Here is an 11,275-nt window from a genome sequence, read left to right as displayed (position 1 = left end):
CCGAGCCGGGGACGGGGCGTGCAGCGCCGTGGGACGGCGGGGGTGGGATGAGGGCGTCACACCCCCCTGAGGACAGCGACAGGAGTCTTGGTGTCCCACGGGGTGGCACTTTGCCCTGCTGGGTACGAGAAGAGGGACGGGGACGGTGACATCCGCTGCTGGGGACAGCGATGGTGGCAGTGTCCTGCCATCGGACCGTTCCTGCCTGTCTGTGTGTGGAAGGGTGGCATCGTGTCCCCCTGGGGTCAGGGACACAAATGCGTCCCACAGTCCCCCCAGGCTGGCAGTGGCCCCCTGTACCTGTCGCAGGGTCACTGGTGGGGCTCAGATGCTGTGACAGCTGATCCGCAGCGTGTGAATCGCTTTTGGCATCATCACTGGGCTGTGCCAGGACTCCCACCCCAAATCCCACTGCCCGGGCACCCAGTGCTCATCCTGGGACTCAACACCCAGCAGCAGCAGCAGCATCGTGCCTAGCACCACACACGTGCAGTTCCATGGCTGTTCTGCTGTCCCCTTGGTGGCAGTTGTGACAACCTGAACGGGCAGCATTTAGCTGCTCTCTAGGAAGCCATAAACAAGGTCTGGCCCTGTGCCCAGCACAGCATAGCTCTGTGTTGTTCCCAGTTGTGGCTTTTCCCCCCACCCCCTGACCTGTTTCCAAGAAATGTGGCTGAGCTTGCTGGAGAGATCTTGCCAGCATTTGTTTGCAGGGTGGCTGCTGCCCAGGTCTAAGAAAGCATCCTGGCCAATGCCACGGAGCTGCTCCACAGTGGGAGACAGCCTGTGCCAGGAACAGACAAGGAGGCAGTCAGAGCAAAGCAGCTCAGGATGGCCCAAGACACACAAGGAAATAGAGAGACAGGCCAAAAAGACTTTGAGGGTGTGCAGAACAGCTTCTTGCAACCACGAGTTTATGGTCAGATGCTTTCCTTACTAAGGACTCTTCTGCAAAAGCTGCCACAGCTCCCAGGAAAAGCAGCTTCCCAAACGGGTGCAGACACAAGCTGTTCTGAGAATTAACGCCACCAGCAGCCAGATAGAGATTCAGAACTAGTTCAAAGCAGGGGTGAAGCCAGGACTTCAATTTGGAAAAACCTGTAATAAAGGAGCAATGGAAAGAAAGTATCATGGAGGTGATGAAGGGAATGAGAAAAGTCATGACAGGGATTTCCGACAGGCTCATGGTTGAGTCAACCGAGCAAAGCAGTGCATGGCACCGAAAGGCTGAGAGAGCCTGGAGAAGAGAAGGCTCCAGAAAGACCTTAGTGCAAACTTTCAGGACCTGAAGTCGGCCTACAAAAGGCTGGAGAGAGATTGTGGACAAGGGCCTGGAGTGATAGAAAAAGGGGGGCAATGGCTTCACACTGACAGAGGGCAGGGTTAGAGTAGATAGTAGGAAGAAATCGTTCCCTGTGAGGGTGGGGAGGCCCTGGCACAGGTTGCCCAGAGAAGCTGTGATTGCCCAGCCCTGGAAGTGTCCAAGGCCAGGTTGGATGGGGCTCAGAGCAACCTGGGATAGTGGAAGGTGTCTCTGCCCATGGCAAGGGGACAGGATGGTCTGTAGTCTCTTCCAGCTGAAACCATTCTGTGACTCTGTAACTCCTCAGGTATCTCAGATGTGAATTTGACTGAAAAGGTGTCTATGAATTTGAGTAAGACTCAGCACCGTGAAAACAGAAGGTAGCAAATGTTGCTACAAAGGAAGCTCTGCAGAAGTCAGTTAATCTGACGTGTTCCAAGCCAACTACAAAAACATGGGAGTCAGATACCTTGAGAAATTAATTTTTTTTGGCACAAGGATTCACCTGTGTTTTTTTGAAGGAAGTCACAGACTACAAGTTTATTTGGGTTCTCTGAGGAATTCACAGCAGATGTGTGGACAGGGGTGTCTGGTGATGCATTACATAAGATTCTAAAATGCTTTTGACTGCGTTTAGGTGCTCGCTGTCTCCAGCCTGGGCAAATTTCTCAGAGAAACAGCAGCACAGGGAGTCAGTACAAGATGTTTGATGTAGAAGAAATAGGGAATGCAAAGTGCTGCACTGTATCATGAGAAATGCCATGAATCTAAACCAGAAATACTGACCTAGGTGAAACAGACCACCTGAGGGAAAGGCTGAAGGGAACTACTTAGGCAGCACGTGAGAAAGAGGGTTGAGGCAAAGCGGGACAAGTTGTGAGAGAACACAAAATTTAAACCAAGAAACAGAGAATGTCAGGGAGACACTGAGAGCACCAGACAAGCCAGGTTCACATGGCAGCAGCACACCAATGAAACACGCATTTCCCCAGCGGTATTTAAGGAGTTGCACTGCAAAAGGACTCAGCCCTTTCACACAGAAATGAAACAGAAAACTCAGGTCTGGGACCAGTGGGGGGAAACGCCAGAGGGTGGGGAAGCACATCCCAAATGGAGTGTGATCCACCAGCTGTGGCAGTCATGTGGTCATATGGTGGTGTTTTGGCAGGGAGCAAAGAGTTTCATGGGAGGAGCTGGAAGAGGGCCCTGTGCTGCATCTGCAGACCTGTGGGGAAGACTTTCCCAGGGATATGTATGGATGTGTTGCAAGAAAAAGTGCAGAGATATTTACTGGACATTTGGACAAAGACAGGGGAGGCCAACTGTCCACAGGTCAGCATCCTGTAGGTTAACTCGGGGTGAAGTGCTGGGTGAGGCACTGAGGAGGGGCTGTGAAAGGACAGGCTGGAGTGGATGAAGTCATTGAGAAAAAAGCTTTGGACGAATTCTTTGTGAATACTCTCTTTGGGAGGGAAAGCTGGAGCTGCAGGAAAACACAATGAGATACAGACATGGGCGGATGTGCAAGTGTAAAGAGAGGACTGTGCTGGACACAGGCCCAGGCTTCAGGCTGGAGTGGCAGGAAAATTCATAGGGTTGTTAATAGTGACTGAAGTGGCCAGAAAGGAGCGATAGGACAAAAAAAATCCAAAGGATCTTGACATTTTTTTACTGTTTTACCAGCTCGACACAAAGACTAACTATTCTGCATGCAACAAATCTGTCTGATCTGAGAGTTTCTAAAAGAAAATGACTTCTTGACTTCCTGCTCTGGGTGGATTCCTAAACTACTTAAATAAAAACCCATTTATTCTTAGATTCTGCTGTTTGGCTTTTTCCCAAAAACTTACCTGGGGGTCCCCGCTGGTTTTTCGGAGGCTCATATGCCCTGAGTCGAGTTGGTGTACTGGGGACCCAGAGATGTAGTAGCCATTCACTGTAAGAACAGATGGAGAGTTAGCGGGCCTGCTGCCAATAGCAAATGAAAAATTGCACAAATTTAAACACTAATCCCATAACTGAATATGCAGCTATAGATCACAGTGTTTTAAGACAGTTTTATTTCTCATTACCCTAGTCTGATCTGCTTGGTAACAGATTCAACATTTTCCTGAGTGGAGTCTGTTTTGCACTGACCATAATCAGTGAGTGATCTCTCCGTGCCCTTATCCCAACCCACGAGCCTTTTGCTGGGAGTTTTCTCCCCCATTCACCTGAGGAGGAGAGTGATGGAGTGGCTTGCTGGGCACCTGGCATCCAAAAAATACTGGTCTAAGGGAGTTGAGTTTTCATGTCAAGAAGGCAAGCCTTGTAAGATGTTTATGGTTCATGCACGGAACTATAAATTGCCTTTTTTTTTTAATATACTGAGCAAGGAATAATGCTCCAAGTAGTGTTAAAACAAGATACTCAACTACATTATAAATCCTTGGTCACAACGAAATGCACAATCTTCATGCAGACTACCAACTCAGCTGCAGCAATAAAGAGGGACATCCATCCGAAAATTTCTACAGAAAACATCCTCCAGCCTGCATTATTTACAGTCAGCTGGCAGCAATGGCCTTTACATTTAACACTTTTTATTCTAGAGTAATTTTTGCTTTGCTTTGTCATTCTGCAGTACCCAGTGCTTTTCAGTGCAGTTATGCATCTGACTCTGTTACTTGCTTCCCTGCAACCTCAAGTCAAGACAGAGATGATACATATGGTCACCCCTGTAGCCATCACATGCTAAAACGCTTCACTGTGCATATGTTCTGCGTGGAAGAGCATCAGCCAGCCCATGTGCATCTGCAGCTCTTTGATTTCCCTGCCCTGTCAGACAGCAGAACTGAGAAAGTGCTTGTTGGGCCACTTTTTGGCCTCTGTGCTCCCAGAAGGAGCCGCCCCAGCTCTTGAGTGGACACTTCAGGCACCCAGACAGAAGATGGACTGGCAGGGAAACCAAAGCCCAGAAGATGGGTCAGAAGGGAAAGCCCCACCACGTTTGCTCTGCTACACTCTCATGACTGTGTAGCCTGGAGAAGAAAAGGGTCTGGGGAGACCTCAGAGCCTATTCCAGTGTCTAATGGGGCTACACGAGAGATAGCAAGGGACATTAAGCAAGAGTCTGGAGTGACAGGACAAGGGGCAACTGCTTTAAGCTGCAGGAGGGTAGACTGAGATCAGAGATTAGGAGAAAATCTGTGAGAGTTGGGGAGGCCCTGGCACAGGGTGCCCAGAGAAGCTGTGGCTGTCCCAACCCTGGAAGTGTCCAAGGCCAGGCTGGACAGGCAACCTGGGACACTGGAAGGGGTCCCTGCCTATGGCAGGGGGTGGAACAAGGTGATCTTTAAGGCCCCTTCCAGCCTGAACCATTCTGTGATTCTATAGCACAGCAAGTCTGTATCCCACTGTATCACAGCACTTTGCTTTGCTTTGCTGAATGGCAGAGCAGCAGACTGACCCCGTGCAGTGGCCAGGCACAGCACCAAACAGTACCTGCAGAACTCTTCTGTGACACAGGGCTCTTTGGAGTCCCAGGGACACTGCTCGGCCGCTCCCACGTCGTTTCTGTTGAAGGGAAGCATCAGTGTGAGGGTGATGGAGGCTTTTGCACACATACCAGTTATGACTTTTACACATAAACCAGTGGGTCTGACCCTCACTGTCCTCTGAACCAGGTTCTTACCCTGTGAGGAAGATGCTTGCACCTCCCTGCACTCCCTCTCTTCCTTAATCTCTTCCTGCTATAGCTGCCAGCTGGGATGGGTGGAGACAGAGCAGACTGGAAGCTGCATCACTGGTTCTTCCAGATCACTGCCTGGGAACACTCACCTCACCTGCACTGACCGCCTTTCCGGGTGGAGTGAAGTGCAGCCCACTGCAGGCATCGCCACGTGCCAGCCGTGCTGCTCAGCCTGGGGACAGGCACCAAGCACTGGCAGTGCCTCTGCCCCTGCTCTCTCCGTGAAAGGCAGCTGTGAGTGACTCACAGATGTGCTTTCAGTGACATATGCACAAGCGTAGCACCCTTTTCCCCCGAAAAAACTATTTCCCTGGAAAATCTCCTTTTTTCCACCCAGGTCACTTAGCAGCTAGAATATGCAAATGTCTGTCCCACAAGTTGTGACACTCCAAAGACTACTGCTGCTTTCCCCCCTCAGCTGCCTCTGAAGTTTAACCATTCCGCTCATTTTCTCACTAAATGGAAAATTCTTTTTGACCACATGCTGAAGACAGAAGATTTAAGTGCAAAACTTTTTTTAAAAGTTGTGAACAGAAGACAGTGGAGTGAGAGCAGCAACTCCACAGAAGTCCAGCTAGAAAGCCCAAGGCACCATTCCTTTTGAATGCACGTCAGTTCCAAATCAACTAAACAATACTGATTGCCAGATGGTATCAAATAAGAAAATAAGCAAATCACTGTAATCAGTTCCAAGGACTGTTTTGGCTGCTTTATTTGAAACTGCTGTTTCCAAAATCCCAATCAACAACCATCTAATTCTTCCAATGCCTGAAATCCTGCATCTGTGTCAGTATTGTGGATGACCATGGTCAAGTGGTGATGGAGGAGAGCCTTTAAGGATTAACAGTTTAGGGTTGGCAGTGAGCACCTCCCTCAGGGCACATAAGGCCTCCTGTCCTGGGTCAGTGCTTATTTGGGCATCAAGCAGCTTCAAGAACCATAAAAAGGCCTATCTTTATATACACATTCATGCACACATGCATACAGATGTGTGTGTCTGTGTGTGTGTGTGTATATATGCACAGGGATGTCCTCGAGGGGTGCGTTAGGTCCCTTATTTCAGGAAAGGACTCAGGATTACAGATCCCAGATGGAAGCAGGTGCCATCCCCCACACCTGTAATGTCCCTGAGATACACGCCCTGCCTTTCCCTATCCTTCCCCCCTCACCCCCTCCCCAAGTCACAGCTTGCTTTTGCTTGCAAAGAAAAATACTTTGAGCTTTTTCTTCCCTTACAAGTGCAAAACCAGATGAACTAGAAGCTTTGCTGAATCACGGGGGAATATTTAAATTTTAGTCTGTTTTTGTGAACTGGGTAGTAAGTAAATAAATTCCACGCTAGGTCAATAAAGAAGCATTGAGAAGTATTTTAACTAAACAGAAGCAAAATGAAATGCAAAGAGTCGTCTTTTATGAGTCAGCTTGTCTTGGCTTACAATCCACAAGTTAAATGGTTAAATAAAGACAAATTCTAATTTACATTTACTGTAAGGCAAAGGTAAACAATACAGTACCCACGTGTCATGTAGATTTTTTTTTTTTATTATAAATAGTTGATAAATTAATAGTGTGAGCTGAGATCTGTGGGGAGGGGATGTGATGCCCTCTGATGCTGCACCCCAGTGCAGTCAATGAAGTAATGGGTTTTTGTCAGCACTGACTGACATTAGCAGTAAAGCGAGTTACCTTCATTTTGGGGGCTTTTTGGGGGTTTTACACAAGCATATCTGTCTCCAGGATTTTTGCATTTTTGAGACCCTACAGAGGAATATACCTAAAAACCTACCAAACAGATATGAAATGTCATTAATTGGTTAAAGAGACATAGCTCAGTTGGCCAGAGCATGGTGCTAACATAAAGGTTGTGGGTTTGATCCCCGTGTGGGCCATTCACTCAAGACTTGGACTCGATGATCCTTATGGGCCCCTTCCAGCTCAGAATATTCTGTGATGCTGTGAAAATTACCAGCTGCTTCTTGTAACTGGTCTCTGCTTTGCTTGCTGGCTGCTGTGGAGCTGCTGTGCAGCGCCTCATTCTCTGCCACACAGAGGACCCAGACACATAACTTGAGGGCAGAAAATTCACACATGAAAGAGCAGTGCCCAGTGGTTAGCAGATTTGTGAATCCAACCCAAACCATTCAGTGTCTCAACAAATTTTCCAAAATAAAATGACTTTGGAGTTAAGCACATTGAAAAATAAAAAATCCCCAATGCTATAAAATGCATAAAACAGAAAAAACATCTTTAATTGGGTAGGAAATGAACAAGACTGTTTTAACTCCATTTATTTTGAGCATTAGGAGAAAAAAAAGTTCACTTCTGTGCAGGGATTATTCTGGCAGCTCAAGTAGGGATAGGAACTAATCTGGATCAGGACTGCACTGCTGGAATGCCATCTACTGGAAGCAACTACATTTACCAAGGTAAAACTGTAACATACCAATTTCGCTGCAGCTTAGTCATGATAAGAAGTGAGAGTGGGGATTAGAAGTGAGTGGGGGGATGACTTTTTTTACAGACACACAGAGAAGGCTTGCTGGGAGATAATGCACTGTCTGATACAGCAGAGTCTTGTCTGGGAGTACCACATGGAGCCTTTGATCCTGGTGCTTGGAAAATCCAAAGACTACTCGTAACCCTGGGGTAAAACAGTGATCATGGCTATTAGGAATAGATTCCATACTGGCCTAGATTTTATATCCCACACAATTTTCCCCAGAGGATGTTCCAGTCAAGCTAAAGCCTTGTACTCTGAGTGCAGTTTAGCACCGGCAGACCAACACCAACAAGTTCTGTCCTCTCTTATCAGCCACATGTTAATTAGACCATTTAGGCAGTGTGGGGAAGGAAAAACCAGTGGCTTCTTTGAGAGAGATGACCCAGTAATTTGGCTAGACTGGCATGTTCCTGGAGCTCCTGCCCAGCACACCTCACCGTGTCCCTGAAATCCCAGGTGCCAGCCCAGGGCTCAGCAAAGGCAGATGCATTACAGGGGCTCTCTCTGTGAAGAAAACCAGTGAACTTACAGACAATTCTCGACTGTGAAGGAGGATTGTGAACAAAAAGAAGTACTGCAGCCCTGGGAGATACCCAAGGTCAGGGCTAGGAGCCATTTGGTCTAGTGGAACATGTCCCCTGCAGGGAGCTGGCACAAGGTCCCTTCCAATCCAAACCATTCCGTGGTTCTGTGCAATTTGGTTACTGAACAGTGAGGCAGGAGAAAACCACTTGTTAAAACTGAAATGACGTAGTAAAAGGAAAAATAGTTACAAGATCCAAGCTACACCAGCCAACGGAACCAGAGAGGGTTTTCACAGAAGTGGTGAAACATTTCCTACCAAAGGAAAGTGGAAACCTGTGGTGTTTGGGGGAAGAAAGGTCACTTCTGTTTGGCAGAATGAGAAATGACATGATGTGTCAGGCCTTCAGAGAGCCACACACTCTGGGATGTTGTGCTAGTCAAGAAACGCAGCTTCTGAGGACATCCTGAAGCAGAGGATTTCTGTGATCACACTGTAGCAGCTGAAGGATGAATTGTTGGTCCCGCTTCCATGAATTCAGTAGCACTCTGAGCCTGAAGGAGCTGCTTTCCAGTTTGAACTTACAACATCAGCCAAACGTCAGGGTTTTATGTACCAGCACAGTCCCTCACGAGTGTGCTTATATTCCTTTCAGGAATGGATTTAGTACCTCAGCACGGTGTCATGTGTAGTTCTATTTTAGGAGCTAAATGCTCCATAGTTTCATTGTCTAAACTACAAGAATGGGGCAGATCAAGCTGGCAGACCTCTGGGTCTGCTTACTGTGCAGAAACCTTTCCTGGTGTTACGGATCTGTAGCACCTGCCATGTGTCACCCAGCTAATGGGGCTAACTCACATCTTTATAAATAGATTTGGAGTTTATTTTGGCTTTAACAGCAATAAATCTGTGATGCTGAGCAGCGCCAAACCCAGTTTCTGCCCTGGATAACCTGAAGCTGTGCAGGCTGCACAGGCCAAGGATGAAGGTACGCAGACATGGATGAAGAACAGCAGCAGAACACGTCCCCCCTCAATGCCACAAGAGGAAACCCTGCAAACTTCTCCCAAACTGGTCCTGAAAACAAGCAGAACTAGAAGTCACATTTGCAGAACGGTAAAACAGGCCCACCCAGTCTAAACTCCTCCCTTTTGGATTCACTTTACTCTTGCCAGTGGCAGGCAGGAAACACCTTGCAGACAGTTTGCAAAGCCTCTATAACTTTTCTCTGCTTGTCCACTGCATCTCCATAGGCTCTCAGCAAGGTTTGTGGCCTGTCCATGGCTCCCCAAAGGGTAAAGACTGGTTGGCCCTGTGACTCAGAGGGTGGGCAAACAGCCCTGCTTTGGAAACAGGTTTCCTTGAACAGCACAGTACTGCGCTCCCAGCCCAAACCTCACATCTGCCTGGAGCCAGCACGCTCTGAACCTCACCTCACCAGCCAGGAGCAGAGAACTGTCACAGGTCTCGCCCCTCATGTCCCCTTTCTGGCTAAGAGCTTCCCCACATTTGTGATGATCTGGCAAAGGTTTCATGGCACTTCATTTCTTGATATTGTGTGTGGTAGAAAAAAAGCCCAAAGGAATGGCCAAGGTAGTGTGGGGGTTTGGGCACGTAAGGCGGGAACATCACTCACAATGCCCTGAGACTGGTGTGAACCATTCAAAACTTTTGAAGTAGAAGGAGTGTGTGAATTAGAGTGCAATGAACATATCTTCCCTTCTTTTCTACAGAGGATGTGTAGCACAAGGAGATTTTGTTTCATTGGAACGAGGAGGTGTCACCTCTGCATCAGTTCACAGAACTGACTCAGACCAGCCCTGACCTCCTGCAGACCAAAGGCTGTGGACTCTCCTGATTCAACACAGCAGCTTCTTCATCTTTGTGCTCCCACACTGTGGTCCACTGAGCCCTGCAGTACTGAATCCTGTATGGGTCACCTGGATCAGTATCAGTTCAAAAGGCCCAAACCACCAGTTCAGGCAAGAGCCTCTGAACTGCAACACCATTGTCTGCAGTGACCTCACACTCCTCCATGGGCCTCCCAGGACTGTGGCTTTTACCTCCCTCCTCATACCTAATAAAAAGAGACAAAAAAGGCAGGCAGAAGTGATCTCTCTGCACCTGCATCAAACATGAGAGTCAAGCACACAAGTGCTGAAAGCAGAATACCGGGTAGCACATGAACTAGTTCCGCAGGAGTTGCGGTGTCAGAACTAAAATCCACTTCCATCCCAGACAGTTCAATAAAAGAGAGACTGAGGCTGCCAAACAGCTTTTGACCTCAATCTTGAAAGACACACCACGGAGACAGGCACCATCCAGGAGCTCCTGAATTGTTCTGTCCATGTGTTGGATGGAGAGGTGCTCGTTGCCACCTCCACAGCATGGGAAAAGCTGCTGACAAGAGCTCTCACTTGATCTTTCAAAATGATTCCTGGGATATCTACCATGCCCCTCCTTTTGCAAACACCACGTGACAAAAGCAAGCCCTTCACTGCAGGCTTAGCAGTGATAATAATGCTATTTCCAGCACTTTCTGAGACTTTGTTTTTCTAGGTTTTAGGCCACTTTACCACGGCAGGTTCCTATACTACCCTTTAGCTAGGGCATCCTGTAGCAGAGGGAAATTATCACTGAAACGTTTTAACTGTATGAGAAAAAATGTGTAATAAAAATGCTTGACATCTCTTTGGTGTCTCCATAGTGACTTACTCTTTGAGCTGCAGTTTGTAAGTTTAGCTGGAGTAGGAGTTGACTGTAGCTGCTGAGGCATGAAAAAAAAAAACCCTCAACTCAGAGACCTTTCAAGGAAATGACCACTTTCAACCACACATTTCAGGACTGCCCCAGAACTTACTGGTGCAGGTGGCATTTTACTAATGATGTTTGTGATGATAAGAATATATGGACCTTAATTGGAATCAAGATTACATGAAAGCAGAATTCCTGCTTTCCAGGAGATAAAATGCTGTTTAGTAAATGGGAAGGACCTTACATCAAAGACAAGAAAAGGCTGGAAATAAGAACACACCATGTAAGATTGACCTCAGCTGTGAAAGCAAGGTGGCAGTAAGCCACACAAACACTGGTGTCATACGTACATAAGTAATATTTAATGTGATGGGCAAGGTAGCTGGAGTGCAATTGTTTGACTAATGCAAGAGGTATTGCAGCTGCAGCCCATCAGAGAGTTTCTTCAGCACAATGCAATATTTT

The 11,275-nt window shown here is 47.6% G+C and overlaps 1 protein-coding gene across 2 annotated transcripts in view; it reads right to left on the bottom strand.

Annotated features, from left to right (window-relative positions):
• GAS7 (growth arrest specific 7) overlaps nt 1–11,275 on the bottom strand; it is a 59,779-nt gene that overhangs the window by 35,933 nt on the left and 12,571 nt on the right. For both annotated transcript variants that reach the window (XM_017743192.1, XM_008640539.2), the window contains exons 3-4: nt 4,787–4,858; nt 3,154–3,239 (exon numbers count right to left, since the gene is read on the bottom strand). In XM_017743192.1, the coding sequence (XP_017598681.1) occupies nt 3,154–3,239; nt 4,787–4,858 (158 nt within the window). The remainder of the gene's footprint in view (nt 1–3,153; nt 3,240–4,786; nt 4,859–11,275) is intronic.

Source organism: Corvus brachyrhynchos, unplaced genomic scaffold (genome assembly GCF_000691975.1).
Source record: "Corvus brachyrhynchos isolate BGI_N302 unplaced genomic scaffold, ASM69197v1 scaffold148, whole genome shotgun sequence".
Taxonomy (NCBI): domain Eukaryota; kingdom Metazoa; phylum Chordata; class Aves; order Passeriformes; family Corvidae; genus Corvus; species Corvus brachyrhynchos.
Note: the sequence above shows the minus strand (reverse complement) of the source record. Positions and strands in the feature narration are given on the sequence as shown.